Here is a 20,186-nt window from a genome sequence, read left to right on the forward strand (position 1 = left end):
GTATTTTTTTTAGCAAAATATAAAATTAAATATTATTATATATTATTATATTGTCGTAAGCCGTCAAAAAGTCGGTCGGTCGTAAGTTGCATAGGTCGTAAGTCCACGACTACCTGTATTCTCTATTACAAAAGTTGTATAATTCTGGTAATTATAAGAGTAACACCGACTTCTTGTAGACATTGCCAGCAAACTCAGAGGAATGTCTTTCGAAGATATGATGTAACTTATGACGTCATTAACCTGCCTCCTTCTCGATGGGTAATTGGCTATTCGTGAAAAAGTGTCAACCTCTGGCAACAATGAAATACAACCAATACTCCTTGCTTACACTTTGTAGTAGTAGTAGTAGTAGTAGTAGTAGTAGTACATAGGATTTATGCCATGAGGTCAAGTGCTAGAATCCTTGCAATTGGGTGGATTCACTTTACTGTACTGTACTCTTGGTGTCCGAAAAAGGGGAAAATTAAACGGTTGTTTGACTTTTGCTGCATAAAGTACAAGCAGCTAATTAATGTTAATATTTTCATTCACTTGTTATTATCAGGTTTTATGAGTCCAGAATGACTTAGTCTAATCTTAGAGACAAACAGTTGCTTATTGTAGGTCGTAACTGGATGATCTGCCAATTCATCACTTTCAATTACGAATCATTCAAGTGAGCAAATTGAAGAACTGAGTATACTTATACTTTTTAGTGTGCAAGCAATACTGGTATTTAAAAGCCTACCAACAATCGAACTACCATGCCGGTAATATTCTGTGGAATATGAAAACAACTTTCACTATAGTGTTACAATTCAGCTGTTATTGTACTCTGTCACTAAGAGGACAGGAGCAATCATATGAAATGACATGCCCTTACATGGATCCTTTATTTAACATAATTACATATGAGGAAACTTGACATTATAATCAATGGGTGGATTATGGCGTTTTGGGTTAAGCCCAAGCACTGGGACCTATAGAGGTCATTCAGTGATGTATTACAACCCATGAGATTTTTTTTTTTTTGGCAAAGCAAGTTTTAATGTTGTTCCGCAAGTTATATTTTACTAAGAAATCAACAACAAGAGCATATATAATTATCTTTATGCACCTTATGGAAGTCAACAAATGATGAAAACTTGGTGGCCTTGGATGTCCGGGTGTACTCCTTACCCAAAAAAGGGCCCTATTATTCATTTACCTGTTTAAGCTTATGTAGGGTTTGCCATGGGCTCCTCACTTTTAAACAATTGTGCAAGTCGAATCACAAAAGCTGTCCGTAACCACGGGGACAATGACTTATCATAGCCACCATCCTTGAAGCCCTGACAAGGTAGGAATATTCATTCAGAATTTCAGAGACAGCTGTTTGTCGTCATCACCTTGTGGGAGGAGTCGGGACGTCACATGTTTACGTCACATATAACTTTGAACCCATACATTAGTGTTCCGCCACTGGCTTCGGTTGCTTTATTTTACTCTTATGAATATACTTTTTTCTAATACAGTATAGGTAATAAAGAATGCTGCCGAAAATTAGGTAGGGGTGTAAAGTATACTATGGCTAAGTAATACCTTTGTCAAATGCACATAAAAAAAATTATTCTGGAAAAACACCGGGACAAAGGCTCGGAATCTCATAGTAGGCTACAATATATGTATAGATGGTACTGCATACCCTAGTGTAGGCTAGGCTATATTTGAGATATGTTTTTTCCAACAAACAATGGGTTTTTTGGAACCTAACCCCATCGTAAGTAGGATAATACCTGTAAAGTCATCGCAAATTGGAGCATTTTCTCCAGACATCAAGAACTCACGAGCGAGTCTTGTATGTCCAATCCTTAGCCTGCACAACATCGTTTCTTGTCCCCTTGACATATAATGATATGAACAAGGAGACATTGATGACGTAATACTGCGCATTTCTTGGTTCCTTAAAATATTTTTCCAAATGGACTGCCAAACCTTTTTAATTTTCTGATCTACTAAAGCATATACATCCCGATATGGTAGTAGACATTTCTGGGTTCTGGGGAGGGTGACTGCTGACTTACCAAGTCAATCAGCTTGCTCATTCCCAAGAACCCTAACATGAGAAGGCACCCAACAAAAATTTATTTCTTTACCTCTCCTTTTCACTAAAAGCAGCCATTCCAACATCTCTAAAACCAGTGGGTGTGAAGGGTTAAAAGATTCAAAAGACTGAAGAACACTACTTGAGCCACAATATACAGTAAAACTACTGTATTTCCATTTTGAGTTAAAAGGAAGACCACTCCAATGCCAACACCAGCATCTGACTTTGAGCCACCTGTGAAAACTGCAACAGAGTTATGTTGAGAAGCATGGTCTACAAATACTGATTTCATTGCCTCATTGGACATTTCTCTTTTTGTTGAATGAAAATATCTAAAAAATTTTACCTCTGAAATGGTGGGGGGGGAGCCCTCCTAACTGAATATTGTACCTTTCTGGTAAGATCTCCATCCCTGGCATGTTTAATTAATTGCCTGTTTATAAGTTTTACTCTGAAAGCAAATGGTTGAAGTTGCTTGGGGTGACTTTCATAAAATTGTCAATGTCTTTAATTTCTGACACAAATGCTGGTTAAGGACTTGGGGAGCCTCTGAAATCTGTACCACCTCCGAACCAGCAGTTGTTGGTTATAAAAATCCAGAGGCATCTTCCAGCATCTCAAGCATGCTCTCAGTAGGAGATGATTTAAATGCTCCTGTAGACAATTTTACTCCTACATGATGAATCGAATTGAGCATTTTAAGGCTATTAGGCTTTGCTGAAGTGTACACTTCACACCAATAAGTTGATTTTGAAAAGACCAAGGCTTTCTATAGTCTCAACATCTGAGTTCAGTTAGCACCCCAGAAAGTGTGAGACAAAACTTTCAGCAAATCCATTGCATTCAAGCATTTCGTCGTAATATACTTCAGATGTGGAATCCAAGTCACCTTGCGATAAAAAATCAACCCAAGAAACCTTGTTTCACCAACAAATGGAATTCTTTACCCACATCTGGGGGAATTATTTTGAATACCCCATTGATTGCTAAGGTGAAGAAGGTTACACTTAGAACACTCCCTTGTAGCACTCCTACTTCTTGGCTGAATACATCTGACATTGTTGCTTCAACCAGAGCATGAAATATCCCATTTTTAAAAAAAAATTACTTGATAAAAATAGGTCTCAGGTTACATTAACAAAGAACCTTCAGAAAACTATACAGTACAGTATCTCCATGTTCTATTATAAGCCTTCTCAAGATCAAAGAAAACAGTGATGTGATGCTGTCTGTTAGCAAAAGCTTCACATACTGAAGATTCCATCTGAACTGACACATCAGTTGTGGAGTGCATAGTACTTCGACAACCACACTGAGTGAGTGACATATTTACCACATTCTAAGAACCACATTAAATGTGTTCATAATTTTTTCCATGATCTCACACAGAAATGTCAGTGCAATGGGACAATAATTCTCTGTCTTGAATGGGTCTGTCGTGAATTTTCCCACACAACTGGGAAGGTTCTAAGTCCCTGATGGTATGGAACTGGGAGGGCCAGGCCTGAGGGGAACTACCAGCATACATAGAAGCGAAGGTCCATCAAGATCTGGCAGGGTTTTACAATTTTATTTTAAAAAATAGACTAATTAAATTTAACATACATTAACACATAAGGACCATCCGGTCAAGTACAAGACACAATGCTGAACGCTATACAAAACCCCATAAAACTCGAAAAAACATGCTTCTAAAAGCTACAATTTTGCCCAAAACTTATTTCCGAACAATCAGGCTACATTTTAAATGAACATAAGCTATGACTTACTGCAATCAAAATAACAATCAAATCACGAGAGTAATCACTCTCACAAAACACAATGACACCTAGTTCATGTCGTACAAAGGGATTTATATTATATTTCATTCAATTCAAACATGCTTGTGCGCTGTGTTTTGGCAGCACGAAGCAACAACACTGATAACACTCATTTCCTGTCACTTCAAATCCTCTCAAACCTCCCTACAACCTCCACAAATTTTATCTTGGGTTTTACACTACACTATACATCGTCCTTCCTAACCCATCCCTGTACTCTAAGTCTTTGGGCTATTGCTGCCCTTCTTTTCGGTCTCACTCGCTCACTTGTATTAGTGTCCAATTGTTCTGCACATTCGCTTAACTCTCTCTGTGCGAGTTCACTATTCTCGCAAGAACCTATGCTTTCTCCTTCGTCAACTCCCATACTCAGTGCAGTGCCCTCTTCCTCATCCACTTCATCGATATGTTCATTATCGTCATTTTCTTCACCCTCATTATCCTCGCTTGCACTCATTTCAAGGGGAATGATGTGTTCAACTGGTCGCAAAGTTTTTCCCCTTCATAAAGTAGATTAACAGAGTATACAACTCCATCACCATCTGGATAGATGGTAACAATTCTACCCAATGGCCAGTAACTCTGCTTTCTATGGTCGAGTTTCACCAGCACAATGTCTCCAACACTCAGTGCCTCTCCTGCAATGGACTCAAGTGCTCCATCTGCCACCAATGTTGAAACATTCGCAGGTTGTCAGTGAGACGGAAATACTGATGACACACCTGCTTCGTCGTCAACATTCGAAACATATTCTCAGGTTGCACAACAGGCGACGTCAGTTGGATCATGGATCCTCGAATCAGATGAGAGGGCGTAAGAACTTTGTCTTCCCGGCCATTGCCGGTATACATAAGAGGTCTGTTATTTACACTGCTTCTGCCTCCTTCACTAACTTACAGACCTGCTCCTCATTGAAGATTTCACACCTGAAAGATACTTCGAGGGTGTGTTTCACAACCCTGATTAGGTGCTAAAAGAATCCTCCCTTCCATGGAGATTGCGGAGTCTGGAAATGCCACTGTATTCTGCACTCACGCAGGAAGTGTCGAGTTTCGCCTTCGTCGAAGATGTCCTGTAGGAATGTGCTGGTGGCACAGGTGGTCTGGTGATTGTCGCTGTAGATACTACAGGGCGTCCCATGCGTTGCAATGAGTCTCCTGAACATCAAGATGAAGGTGGCAGCGTCGAGGGTCGAACAGTACTCTAAGTAGACAGCTCGGCTGCTCATGCAAGTTAATAACAGGATGTAGCCTATCCCTCCTTCACCCGGATAGGTCCAGTGTGGTCGAGACCAATACAAGCAAAGGGCTGTGACATCTGTGTTCGTGCAGTGGGAAGCAGCGGGGAAGGTGGGCAGTGTAGAGGGGGTTTGAATGATTTAATACAAGCTACACATCTGCCTACCACCTTTTTCGCCAAACGTCTGAACCCCGGACACCAACATTCCTGGCGAAAAATAGCTATTAGCGAATTCATGACACTGCATGTTCAGGTTATGCAAGTGTCTCAGGTATGATTGTACTAATTTATCTTTTGCGGGTAACAAGATTAAATTATCTCTATTTCCTACAGCATTCTTTAATCTATTTCTAGAGTATATTATACCCTCAACCAAAACTAACCCTAACTGGTTAACAAAATTAATTATATTAGGTACTTTAGATCTCTTTTCCAAATAAACTGAAGGCAAATAATGCCTTTGTTCCTTATAAACAAGCTTCAAAAACGGATTAGCATAACTTTTTAAAAATTTGTACACATTATAGGCCAGATGTCTGCGGGTTGCATCATGGCTACTTCTTCCTGTAGTTCACGGAGGGTGGCAACAACTTGCTTATTAGCCTGGCTTAGCAAGGCTTCATCTAGTAGTTGTGGGGGATTGGCAGGACCTTCATCATGAAGAAACTGGGGTCCTCAGTGCCACAACTGGCTGTCTGTTACCTCTCTCATACTGGTCCCTCGGGACAGAAGATCTGCTGGATTACTTTTCATCGGCACATGCTTCAGAATCATCCCACACTCCTGTAAAAGAGAGTTAGCCTCTCCTACCCTATTAGCTATAAACACATTCCTATTGCCCTCTTTGCTATTTACCCAGGCTATAGCAACCTTACTGTTGGTCCAAATTACAACTATACTGACTTTTAACAAATTCTTCAAACTTCTACCTAAACCTAATTCCTAATAACAAGGCTAATAACTCTAATTTAGGTATGGTCAACCGTTGTTGCTTCCTAGGGGTTACTCTCGTTTTGCCAGTCAACAGGTTAGTTCCTCCCTTACTTCCCCTCACATAGGCTACTGCCCCATATGCCTTACTTGAGGCATCAGTAAAGACATGAATTTCTGATTTGCCAGTCAAAATTTCTCTCTTAAATTTCAACTTATGCACATTGACAAACTCTTCTAAGATATTCATAGCCTCTGTCTGTTTTTCTGTGACCAGAACATCATCCCATCATATACCTTTTTCCCACAGTTTCTATAAAAACAACTTTCCTTTAACATACATTGGACTGACCAACCCTAATGGATCAAAATTTGATACTAACAAAGAAAGGACCCTATGTTTCATGGGAACCCAGTTACTAGGCAGTTCTCCCACCCCTTTGAAGGGTTTCAAGCACATCTGATCACTACTCCTATCCCACAACATTCCTAACACAGAAATCTCAGTGGGCTCTTCAACTCCTACCCATTGATCAAAGGCTAGGCTATTACTCGCCCACCCTCTCAATGGCATTTTAGCTTCATCCAAAAGCTGTTTAACAGTTAAATAATTATCCCACATTTCTCCCTCCGTAGCATAGGTGGCAATATAATTGTCAACAAAAAACAATTTTATCAACTCTGCCCTCCCAGCTACCCTAAAATGAGTCTGAAGGACTTGTTGAAGAAGAAAAGGACTGGTTGTAATTCCAAATACCACGACCCTGAAAGCAAAGGTAGCCGCTTGTGACGGCGCCTTGTGCCACAGGAATCGAGCATACTTGGTGCCCTGTGGACCAAGGAGGACTTGATGGAAGGCTTTAGATATGTCAGCAGTTAGTGTGTAGGGATTTACTCTAAACTTTAACAAAAGGTTGTATAACAACTCGACTAAACTGGGACCTGGATACAAGCAATCATTCAAGGAGAGTCCTCCCTTCTACTTGGAGGAGGCATTAAACACGATCCTAAGGGGGGTAGTGGAGCTCCCTTTCTTAACACCAAAATGAGGCATGTAGTAGCCTTTTATTCTCGAGTTGGGGACTTCCTCTATGAACCTAGCTTCGAGATAAGTCTGAAGGACTTGCTCGTAAGGGGTTCGGTAACTAGGATCTCAATCAAACCTCACTTCTAAAGCATTTAATTGTGCAATGTCACTCGGACGTTGTTAATCGCGAAAGGGGAGGCTTACTTCATAGCCCTGTTCGGTTCATACTACAATGTCCTTTACTTTCTTAATGGCTATGTTCTCAGAGATGGAAAATTGCTCTTTGGGACTGATACCAATCGTATCAAGTCGCCACCATTCATCGACATCATGGGTTGGTTCTGCTGTTCAGCAGACATGCAAGGCTTTCACGGAAGTTTTGTCAACTCCCTCATATGCCCACTGAGGGACATTCCCATAAGGGAATACCCCTTGATGAGTCACCAAGAGACCGACTCCATCACACTTGTCCATACTAAGGACGAAGTGATTAAAATAGTTGGCACATTTTTCAAAACGTCCTTACGGACTTCGTCTGCCATTTTGTACCCTTTGTTCTGCAAGTGATGTCTTTCGTTAACTAGGCCCAAGTTGTAGATGGGTGTGTTCACATTGTCATGCACTATCAATTTTGTCCTTATTACCCTATTTCCCATCTGAATTTTACAAGAAACCAAATTCTATTCGCCATCAATAACATTAGAACCAATTGGTGCAATACTAAGGGAGACTTTCTTTATTACTGGCAACTTTAATTTCTGGGCTAGCTGGCTAGAAACAAACTACATTGGCTCCCGGTGTCTAAAAACATTCTGGTCGGAGCCTGTCGGCCCTGGGCACACAAGATGGCTGACGGGGTTGATAACGGCGTTGATAGTAGGCCCGAGTCAGACACATTTACTGACTTTGCATTCACATGGGTTTTCATCACACTTTTTCTTCCCAATTTCTCTACTTATGTTAGAACCCTTGGGATTTCCACCTCTACTTTGGCCCTTTACTGCCTTAGAAGTGACATGACTTAATGACTGACTCTAAACATTTACTTTGTGGAAGTGCCTGGTAGGCGCATTTGACTGAGGCTTGAAAGTATTATTACTACAAATTAAGTTATGATGCCTACCATTACACAATTTACAATTCTGTTTGTTACATTGAATGCTACCATGGCCCTTGCCTAGACATTTAAAGCACCTACAGAAATACAGTACATTAATTGTCGCCTTAGGTCTTCGACGGTGGTGTGATTGTTACAATTGTTGGCCAAATGCTCATCTTGGCAAAATGAACACGTTCTAGTATGAGGGGTTTGAAATGGAACTGTCTTAGGTCTTACAAACTTGTCCTCTCCCTTTTGCAATGCATCGTCCTCCAAACTCCTAATGAGGAAATCAAGTGCCTCAAAAAACTCATCTAAAGTGCAATCACACTTTCTCAAGTAATCCACAACTTTACGATATACATCGCCTTGAGAGAGCTTCTGATCAATTAAACTCATGACCATTCCCTGCCCCACATCTACTGTACTCAAGCATTTAATTTGTTCTAACAACACTGTCAACTCGATGCAGAAATTTTTAAAATCTACGTGATTGAATTTGGGAACAAAGATATTGGCGAGTCGCCGATGCAAAATAACTAACGTTTGCTGCTGATTACCATAGTAACATTCCAACAACCCTAATGCAATGTCATAGTTAGCAGCCATTACACTTATAGCCTTGACTACTCTAAGCGGTTCTTTCTTGAGGGCACCAAGCAAATACGTAAACTTAGTTACGTTATCTAAATCAGTATGTCTGTTAACCCTTTAACGCCGAAGCCCTATTTACAAAAACGTCTCCCGTATGCCGGCGGCATTCGGTGAGTTAGCGCCGAAGCGGAAAAAAAGTTTTTTTCAAAAAATCACAGCACGCTTAGTTTTTAAGATTAAGAGTTCATTTTTGGCTAATTTTTTTGTCATTGCCTGAAGTTTAGTATGCAACCATCAGAAATGAAAAAAAATATCATTATCATATATAAATATTGGAATATATGACGGCAAAAAAAAAAAAACTCGTATATAATTGTATACAAATCGCGCTGTAAGCAAAACAGTTAAAGCTAATGAGTTAGTTTTTTTTAGTTGTATTGTACACTAAATTGCGATGATTTTGGTATATAACAAATTTTAAAACGATCAAAGCAACACAGAGAAAATATTATCACAAAATGATGCATGAATCGTAACGCAGCGGACGTAAAAAATGTTTTTTCAAAAATTCACCATAAATCGAAATATTGTGCTAGAGACTTCCCTTTGTTGAAAAATGAAGCTAATTGATTGAATATTACCAGACTGTAAGTGTTTTAGCTTACAATTGCAGTTTTCAACCATTTCGGTCGAGTTAAAGTTGACCGAAAGTCGAATTTTTTCTATTTATTGTGATTTATATGGAAATATTTCACAAGTGATAAAAGCTACAACCATGAGTTATTTTTTTTTTGTATTGTACATGAAATTGCACACATATTCATATATAAAACTTTATGTAACGACTAATATAAAACGGAGCAAACATTATGACAACGTGACGAAAGAATTTCAGAGATGTTCGGCCGTTACCACGCGGACATAAAGAAAAAGTTTTTTTCAAAAATTCACCATAAATTGAAATATTGTGCTAGAGACTTCCAATTTATTGCAAAATGAAGGTAAATGATTGAATATTACTAGAATATAAGAGTTTTAGCTTACAATTGCATTTTTCGACCATTTCAGTCGAGTTAAAGTTGACCAAAGGTTGAAATTTTGGCACTTATCGTGATTTATATGAAAATATTTCAAAATTGATAAAAGGTACAACCATGAGTTATTTTCTGTTGTATTCTACATGAAATTGCGCACATTTCCATATATAAAAGTTTATGTAACGACTAATGTAGAACGGTGCAAACATTACAACAAAGTGACGAAAGAATTTCTGAGATGTTCGGCAGAGTTACCCCGCGCAGACTACGGAAAAAGTTTTTTTTTTCAAAAATTCACCATAAATCGAAATATTGTGCTAGAGACTTCCAGTTTGTTGCAAAATGAAGGTAAATGATTGAATATTACTAGAATGTAAGAGATTTGGCTTATAATTGCATTTTTCGACCATTTCGGTCGAGTTAAAGTTGACCAAAGGTTGAAATTTTGGCACTTATCGTGATTTATATGAAAATATTTCAAAAATTATAAAAGTTACAACCATGAGTTATCTTCTGTTGCATTCTACATGAAATTGCGCACATTTTCATATATAAAACTTTATGTAATGACCAATATAAAACGGTGCAAACATTACGACAACGTGACGAAAGAATTTCTGGCGCGGACGTAAAGAAAAAGTTTTTTTCAAAAATTCACCATAAATCGAAATATTGTGCTAGAGACTTCCCGTTTGTTGCAAAATGAAGGTAAATGATTGAATATTACTAGAATGTAAGAGTTTTAGCTTACAATTGTGTTTTTTTACCATTTCGGTCGAGTTAAAGTTGACCAAAGGATGAAATTTTGGCACTTATCGTGATTTATATGAAAATATTTCAAAACTGATAAAAGCTACAACCATGAGTTATCTTCTGTTGCATTCTACATGAAATTGCGCACATTTTCATATATAAAACTTTATGTAATGACTAATATAAAACGGTGCAAACATTACGACAACGTGTGAAAAGAATTTCTGGCGCGGACGTAAGGAAAAAGTTTTTCAAAAATTCACCATAAATCGAAATATTGTGCTAGAGACTTCCAATTTATTGCAAAATGAAGGTAAATGATTGAATATTACTAGAATGTAAGAGTTTTAGCTTACAATTGTGTTTTTTACCATTTCGGTCGAATCAAAGTTGACGAAAGGTTGAAATTTTGGCACTTATCGTGATTTATATGAAAATATTTCCAAACTGATAAAAGCTACAACCATGGGTTGTTTTTTGTTGTATTTTACATGAAATTGCGCACATTTTCATATATAAAACCTTATGTAATGGCTAATATAAAACGGTGCAAGAATTACGACAAAATGACGAAAGAATTTCTGAAATTTTCGGCCGAGTTACTGCGCGGACGTAATGAAAATGTTTTTTTCAAAAATTCACCATAAATCGAAATATTGTGCTAGAGACTTCCAATTTGTTGCAAAATGAAGGTAAATGATTGAATATTACTAGAATGTAAGAGTTTTACCTTACAAGTGCGTTTTTTTACCATTTCGGTCGAGTCAAAGTTGACCAAAGGTTGAAATTTTTTGTAGTCGACGTACAGTACGTCCACTCGGCACCCAACAGACAATTTTAGTCGACGTACGATACGTCCAGTCAGCGTTTAAGGGTTAAAGTGAAGCATTGTTTTTTCATGTCCTAAGTGACCTTTATCAGTAGGCTAGCCTTGGCCTAGGTGCGATAACCACTGACATATATGAAAAGATTCACATTATAAAATAAAACTATAATAAAGGTAATAAAACCATTTTTACGTTATATACTGTTGGGATGTCTTCATAATAAATAGTCTATTCGAGGAATAATTCCATATCAATGAAATCAACTTTTATCTCTGCAAGGCCAGTGACAAAATGTAAACAAGTTATGGTTGCTCTCACAGCAACCTTTATCTTTCAGTAACCTTTCAGAAATTTTAATGGTAGTGTAATTATGGTAGTAATAACATTCAGGATATAATATTCATTTTTCACTAAAAATGCATTATCATTTTGGTTTAGAACAATTAAGTCATACGAATGATAAATATTGTACAGTCAACCCCCAGTATTCACAGGGAATAAGGACCACAAACTGCTGCAAATGGCTAAAATCTGTGAATACTTGACATCCCCTTCTAAAAATGCTTCTAACTGGCTATTAAAATAGTCCAAAAACCAGAACCCCCCTCTAAAAATGTTTATAACTGCTTATTTTAATAGTTCAAACACCAAATTTATATCTTAAACTATCATCCTACACAGAATATACCTTAAACTATCATCTAAAACAGTTTAATATCATTTCAAAGTCATATTACAGCACTAACTTAAAAATACAGGCGGTCCCCGGTTGTCGGCGGACTCGGTTAGTGGCAGTCCGGTTTTACGGCAGTTTTCAAAAATATTAATAAAAATTACAGTTTTTCAAATGAATCAATGTCTGGTTGTTGGCGTCGAAAGCGACGACAACCAGTTATCGACGCTGATAACGAATTAACTTAGCCGATACCCGTTTATTGGCTGCATAAGATACCCCCTCGCAGTAGACAGGAACTCATTTCTGAGCGTACTGTAACTACACTTGACCGGAGAACGACCTACCTGCTGCTTGGGTCAATCGCGCATGCGCGCGGCGGAAGAATATTGTACCAAACAACCCACAGCCTCAGAAAGCATGTTTTCATCAATATGTGTGTCCCTTTCACTGAGATAGGTAGTGCTGACTCTATTGCCACCATAACAACTTTAGTGAATTCAAGACGAGTCTCAAACGCCAGAATCCAACAGTTGGCGGAAATGCTAACAAGAAAAGAAAGTCAATCACGATGGAACTGAAATATGACATCATTCAGCGTTCTGAAAAAGGTGACTTTTTTTCTTTTTTCTAGGCTGTTCGGACCTTTGTGTCCATTGCCAGCAGGCCGAGGTTTACTTGTAAGCTCATCAAACATGGCATTAAAAATTTGCAGAACTACTGTGCAGACCATAATAAAGGATTAGGCAAATTAAATTCCACATTTTTATAAAAGAGTTATTATACATTAGGGTAAAACATTGGCTGTGACACAGTAGCATTTCCGCCGATGGCGCATGACCCGCTACCAAAAAATGCATTTACAGAGACTTCACATGGTTATATATTATCAATTTGGCAGTTAATTATAACACATTTTGGGAATAAAACTTCAATCTTTGGCAAGTTTTCTCAAAATTTAATTTTCTTGTGGTTTGACCAAGTAAATACTGAATGAAAATGTGCAAATTTAGGTAGCGATCGGTGTACCCTGGGCACTATTTTGCCCTACTGTATTTTATGTTTTCATGCTTTTGTGTGTATAATTTATATGAAAATGTATTACAGTGTACTGTACTGTATTTTTATTTTTGTACATAAATATGAAGCAAAGGCAATACGTATGCCCATTCACGATAAAGAAAAAGAGGTTGTTCAGTCGCACTGGTTATATGAAATACGTATCGCAGTCCCTGCTTGTGTGATCAATAGATGAGGTTATTCAGTCTCGCTGGTTTGATAAAATGAATTCGTTAACACACTAAAACACATCAGACATAACTGAGAGTCGTATTAGGGTTGTTTTGTGGAAATTACTTTGTTAACGGCACGCTAGCATGTCTGCTGCTGCCTGACGCTCTTCCAAATACAGTAATGCATTTACAAAGACTTCACATGGTTATATATTATTAATTTGGCTGTTAATTATAACACATTTTGTTAATAAAACTTCTATTTTTTGCAAGCTTTCTCAAAATTTCATTTTCTTGTGGTTTGACAAAGTAAATACCGAATGAAAATGTGCAAATTTGGGTAGCGACCGGCGAGTCCTGGGCGCTATTTTGCCCTACTGTAATTTATAAGTTTTCATGCTTTTGTGTGTAAAATCTATATGAAAAATGCATTATAGTGTAATGTACTGTATTTTTGTTTTTGTACATAAATATGATGTAAAGACAATACGTATGGCTGACATGCTAGCATATCTGCCGCCGCCTGACGCTCTTCCAAAAAATGCATTTCTGGCCTCGACCTGTGTCACCCAGTGAAATGGTTCCAATAGCACACATTTCTAGGTATAACTATTGCTAAATATACCAGAGAAAAAAGCTATCCATAATGCCAGGGTTACTACCCCCGGATCGAGCACCATAATGGTGTCGGTATGCACTAGGGGTGAGTGGAAACCACTATCACAGATCTTCATCCTATAGATCTCTCTATTCTCAAAGTCCCAAATTTGGGGGTGCCGTACCAAGGATTGCCTTCCGCTCACCCACTAGGAGCCCTCCGCGGCCGCCATCTTCATTCCAATCTTAGCACAAGCCACGCGAACACGTAAAACTTTTTGATTTGTGATTGTGTTCTGTTTTTTGGCAGCTCATCATGTCTTCCACCAAGATTTTCCCACCATCTAAGTTGAGTACTATTTCTGATTGGTTTGTTTAACGAGAGGCATTGTAATTATGAATTGTGCGTAAATATTGTTTACCAGTGTAAACAGTTCTGTTACGCAGCCGAGCGTGGGCTGTATGTGTGCCTCTTTCCCATTTTCGACCTTCAATCTCAACTTTTCTATTAAAAGAACGAATTCTCCTAGTTTTTATTTATACTCCATTCAGTTGGAGCTTAACTGGAGAATTTACCATGTCACTGGTAGGAGATGAGGATCCGGGTATCATGACAGAACTAGGCTACCCCCTTTTCTGATAATAGAATTTGAGTCTTTTCATTGGTCTCCTTCCTCCACCAGCAAGCTGGTACCTTCTCGATGGTGTAAATTATTGGATCATGATGATAGCTGATATGTACAAGGATGGATGTCATGTCCATTCCTGGATTAATTTATGCATGTGATTCAAGCGTCAGGGAGGCCATTTTGGTACCTAACGTTACCAATATAACCCATGTTTCCTGGACCTTCTCTGCCTTGAGTCAATTATGTATTTATATATGTATTTATATATGTTAATCTTTAGGCTAACCCACATCACGAATGGTTGACTTATATATTTTTGTTGTTCATACTAGGGAGTTTTAATTCTAATATAAGGTAGTTATCTAGCCTAACCTACCGAGGCTAGGCATGACAGTGCTCTTACACGATGTTCAGGCTACCTAGCTCTCCCGACCAGGCCGTCTTACAGTTTGGGGGGGGGGGAAGTTAGGCTAGTGAGGGAGTTCCCCCATTCACACTTAGCCCACCTGACCAAGCCGTTAGGTTTTTGGAAGGTGAGGTTAGGTTAGTGAGCGAGTTCCTCATTCACATTTAGCCCACCTGGCCAGGCTGTTAGGTTTTTGGAAGGTAAGGTTAGATTAGTGAGAGGGCTCCTCACTTCATATTTTGCCACCTGACCAAGCTATCTCGGTTTTGGGGAGTGTGGCTGAGTTAGGACGTAGGTCCTTCTCTCCCCACACCAGTGGCATTAATCCTGGCCTTTCTGACCACGCCGAGAAGCTTTGGTTTCTGGAGGGTAGGCTAGGATCAGTTAACTCCGTATTTTCGTGTATGTAGCCTAGTCCCCCCCCCCCCTTTTTTTACCTTAACGATTAGAATTTGGCGGCGTTGCCTGAGCGACACCCTCGTAAGAGGAAAGCCGTTCGCTTGCGTTCGGCACCCCCGTAAGGAGGTTATAGTTGCCTTCCGGAGGGTGCTACCCACCTGACCGGTCGCTATTCGCCGGGTTTCCACCACTTAACTACCTTTCCCCTACGGGCGGTGTTTCGTTAGCTCGCTTCTAATTGCTTTTAGTAGTTAGTAGCTGGAGCGTCGAACATTGTCCCGTGGATGCATATAACAGTTACGATATGTTAGAATTCATTTCTCCGTCGGGGGCTAGTCTTGGATGCATATAACAGTTACGATATGTTAGAATTCATTTCTCCGTCGGGGGCTAGTCTGATCTTTCATTGTTTTTTGTCCACTTAACCACTCCAGTGGATATGGTTCACGGCTGTTTGGCGGTTTCCATTATATGGTTTCTGCCCTGGGCGTTTGAGAAGGGGCTATATGCGACACCCCTACTCCGCCCCTATTACACCGATCCCATATTATGAGACACAATGAGATTTCAGGGACTAATCACAGCGGAGTATCATAGAGTACCTGTTTATAACATATATATAGTAGTTAACCATTCAGTAGTATAATCTATGTTTTTAGACTTTTGCTGCTGGACTCAGTTCCGGCGGGTTTTGCCTTGTTGATTCACATGTATCATCACCCATAATCTAAGTTAAGGTAATCTTAGTCCGGCGGGTCTTGCCTTAATGATACTCATGTACCATCATTCCACTTACAGATGGTACGTTGTCAGGAGCCAGGGTGCTCAGCCGTTCTCCAGCAACCCTGCGGCCACGAGGTGTGCCGCTCACACTCCAGCTGTGCAGTGCATGTTGGGGACCTGACCGTTTGGCACCCGGACGGACTGTGAAATTTGCTACGCTCTTTACGAGCTAGTGTCCGATGAGTCGGTAAGTGATAGGAGACTGCTAACCTTTAGTCCCCTTTTTGATTTTGATGGCTCATATGGATATATACAAAAATTGGGAGAATATTTTCAGTAAGTCCTATTTTCAGTAAGTCCTACCTTCTCTTCCAGTCTAACCCAGCAATCCGTGCCTCTTCGCTGTCGACCCCGAAGACCTGGGTCGGCGGATTTGGGAGGAACATTGCGTCTGGCAACCCCTACGTGCTGTCGGAGGAGATCTGTAATCTCCTCTATCCAGGTGCCTGGATCTCCGCCGCATTACCGAGGGAGTTGGCCGCCCCACTCATTGAGAATATCAGGCAAGAGATGCAACCCTCCCAAGACGACAACCTGTGCGGAGAGGTGGCGGCTATTAACCCTTTAACGCTTAATGGACGTACCATACATTGACTAAAATTGTCTGTCGTATGCCAAGTGGACGTAGCATACATCGACTGAAAATGCTTTTTTAAAATATTCGCGGAAAAATAATTATAGGCCTAGTTTGCAGAAGGTTTCAAATCATGCGGTTTGAGGGATGCTGGGAGTTCACGGATCAAACTGTTGTTTTGTTTATAAGCGTCACCCAGACGCGCATGCCCGAATTCCCTCCTTCTTGCACCAGATAGCATCAGCGTCGGACCTTGCGGGAGCGATTTTTTGACGCAGTCGTGTTTTGCAGAACTTTGGCGAGTGTTTGCGTATTCGTGCTGCAACAGGACGTTTGCAGAGATGTCACAAAGCCGTCAGGACCGTGAAAGGCGCATACTGCCTGTCGGTAGTGAGCGTGTGAGGCGAGTTTTAGACTGGGATGCTGGAGAAGGACCCAGCAGCCAAAGTGACCCAGCTTCTCAGCGCCGTGTTGTTGTGACCTATGGCAGCCAAGGACCACATCCCGTGCCTTTTACGACCCCTAGGAAGCATCTGGGTGTCCTGAGGGGCATCCGAAAACATTTGGGAGGCCTCCAACAAAAGGACATAGACGAATACTTGTCGGAGCTCGATCGAGGGCAGGTGGGAAGTCTTGATTTCGGTGGCAGCTGGTCATCCAGCGATGAGGACATCACGCCTGATGTCAGTGATGATGAGTATTTGCCCCCAATGTCCGTACGGGATCCACAGGAGGAAAGTGAATTAGAATTTAGTGGTTTTAGTGCATATGAGGGAGAGTCTGAGTTGGAGGAGGAGGATGCCCCGATTGTGGCTGGTGGGGACGAGACCAAAAGTGATGGCGAAAGTGAAGGAGACGGCCCAGCTGGGAGTGTGGGAGTGCAAAGACGTGCCCGTGCACGAACGCAGACCCGCAGAAGGTCGCAACGTCGTGGCAGCTCGGGTGAAGGCCGTTCGTCCGAAAGTGATGAGGGGTGGTTGGAGGACCCCACCCAACCTAACATGCACCCATTCATGGCAGTACCTGGACTGACCGTCCCTGTGCCTCTCACTACACCGGGGTTCATTCAGCTTTTCCTGACGCGGGAATTGCTGGAATTCCTTGTTGCGGAGACGGCAGATTACGCTCGGTACTGCCGTGAGGAACTGCAGACGACGTTGTCGTATCGCTGGCGGGGCTGCAACCTCACAGACATGGTGCATTTTTTGGGGCTCCACATTTTTTTTGGAATGATGCCTGCTGCCGATGTCAGGCAATATTGGAGAAGGAATTTTTTTTTAAGTACGCCCAATGTGCCCGGCATTATGCCCCGTGATAGTTTCCTGGCGATGGACAGGTATTTCAACGCCTTCAACCGAAGGGCTATACCCAGGAATAACCCCGACCGCCTCATCTTAGTCCGCCCAGTGTTGGAGTTCATTCGTGAACGGTGCCAGACTCGTGGTTCCTTCCAAGAACCTTTCTTTGGATGAGGGTATGATGCCATACAAAGGGCGTCTAAGTATAAAAGTGTACAACCCCAAGAAGCCAAAGAAATATGGTGTAAAGTTATTTTTCATTACGGAAGCCAACACTGGATACGTCGTGGACTTCTTGGTGCATTCTGGGGTCTTCTCCACGCTGCGTGACAGTCTTCGGTCTTGTGAATCGTTTCCGTAACCAGGGATACCACCTGTTTATGGATAATTATTATAATTTGGTATCCCTGGCCCAGGAACTGTATGAAGCAGGTGTGCACGTCAGTGGTACCCTTCGGTTGGTGCGTGGGGCCCCGAATGTCCTCAAGAGGTTTGCTAGCCACCCGCAACATCTGGCAAGAGGAGAGACAGAGTGGCGGCGGAAGGGAGATGTCTTCGTCATCTATTGGAAGGGGGTCCAACTCGTGCCCATGATTACGACGAGTCATGAGCCCATCCAAGAAGAGGTCATTCAGCGGAAGAAGACACGTCGGCAGGGCCGATTTACATATGAGGAGTTTCGTGTCCAGCGCCCTACTGTCATCGGGCACTACAACAGGCACATGGGAGGAGTTGATCTCTTTGATCAACTCATCCAGTATTATCCCTTCGCCAGGAGAACCAGGAGTTGGACACAGAAGCTCCTCAAATACTTCCTTCAATTGGCCCTCCAGAATGCCTACATCCTTTACTGTGGGTATAATTCGGACGCTCGGAGGTTGACCCACATCCAGTTTCTTGAGGTGGCTGGGAATGCCCTCATAAACTTCACCCCAGAGGAGTGGCCTTCCAACACCGCCCCCTGCCCCGAGCTCCAGCTCTGACCCGAGAGGAAAGGGCAGATGTCGCTAGGTGGGCCAACCTCAGAATTCCTGATCCTGCTGACGCCGCCCCTGCTGCCGCCGACCTTGATGATGCCGCCGCCTTTGAAGATGCCGCTGCCCTGGATGATGCCGCCGCCCCTGGTGATGCTGCCACCCTCCCTCGCATTCCAGTGTCCCGTCGGGTAGTCGACCCTGTGTGTCGGCTGCAGCCAGATCACACACTGGAGCTCATAGAAGGGCGCAAACAGAAACGGTGCCGGGTGTGCCATATGAATGGCAGAAGGTAGCACTTTGCAGGTTCGAGGAGTGTAGCCGTAAGTACCACACTGCGGTTATATACTGGAGTGCGCCTACCCGAGCGACACCAGAGGGCGCAGCGAGCCGCCGAAGTGCGGCCCATCAGCAGTAAGGGCGCGCGTCTCCCTCCTCCGCTTGTGCCTCCTCGTGTCGGGAGGAAAAAAATGCAAGACTCTTCAATGGAGGAGGGAGAAAACAAGAACAGAACGAAGAGTCAGGATTACAAGTGAGTATTCTGCATTGAATTTATTTTTAGTTTTATATTTATTACAAGTTTTTATATATCTGTATTCATTGGTGTTTTGTATATTATTTCGTTTTATGCAAAAACAAAGTTTTTCACAACCATTCCGTTTAGTTATGTATTCGTAGCAAAGTAAAAAAACAATATAATTATATATAAGTGTGTATGTATGAATATATATATATATATATATATATATATATATATATATATATATATATATATATATATATATATATATATATATATATATATATATATATATATGTATGTATGTATGTATGTATGTATGTATGTATATATGTATATATATATATATATATATATATATATATATATATATATATATATATATATATATTATATATATATATATTTTTGACCTTTTTAAGCAAAAAATCTAATATTCTGGTGATATTCAATCCTTTACCTTCATTTTGCAACAAACGGAAAGTCTCTAGGACAATATTTCGATTTATGGTGAATTTTTGAAAAAAAAAACTTTTTCCTTCGCTCCGCGCACGGGGACTCCGCTGAAAATCCTGTCATTTCTTGAGTCACCTTGCCGTAATTTTTTCGCTGTTTTATATTATTCGTTACATAAAGTGTTATACATCAAAATGTGTGCAATTTCATGTAGAATACAACAAAAAATAAATCATTCTTTTAGCTCTTCA

General features: G+C 40.8%; 1 protein-coding gene across 1 annotated transcript in view; it reads right to left on the reverse strand.

The window, feature by feature from the left end:
- Positions 1–1,006: 1,006 nt before the first annotated feature.
- Positions 1,007–20,186, reverse strand: part of LOC136831348 (uncharacterized) — a 169,198-nt gene continuing 150,018 nt past the window's right edge. Inside the window, exon 4 of the mRNA XM_067091656.1 lies at positions 1,007–5,334. Within this exon, the coding sequence (XP_066947757.1) occupies positions 5,267–5,334 (68 nt within the window). The 3' untranslated portion in view covers positions 1,007–5,266. The remainder of the gene's footprint in view (positions 5,335–20,186) is intronic.

Source organism: Macrobrachium rosenbergii, chromosome 48 (genome assembly GCF_040412425.1).
Source record: "Macrobrachium rosenbergii isolate ZJJX-2024 chromosome 48, ASM4041242v1, whole genome shotgun sequence".
Classification (NCBI taxonomy): domain Eukaryota; kingdom Metazoa; phylum Arthropoda; class Malacostraca; order Decapoda; family Palaemonidae; genus Macrobrachium; species Macrobrachium rosenbergii.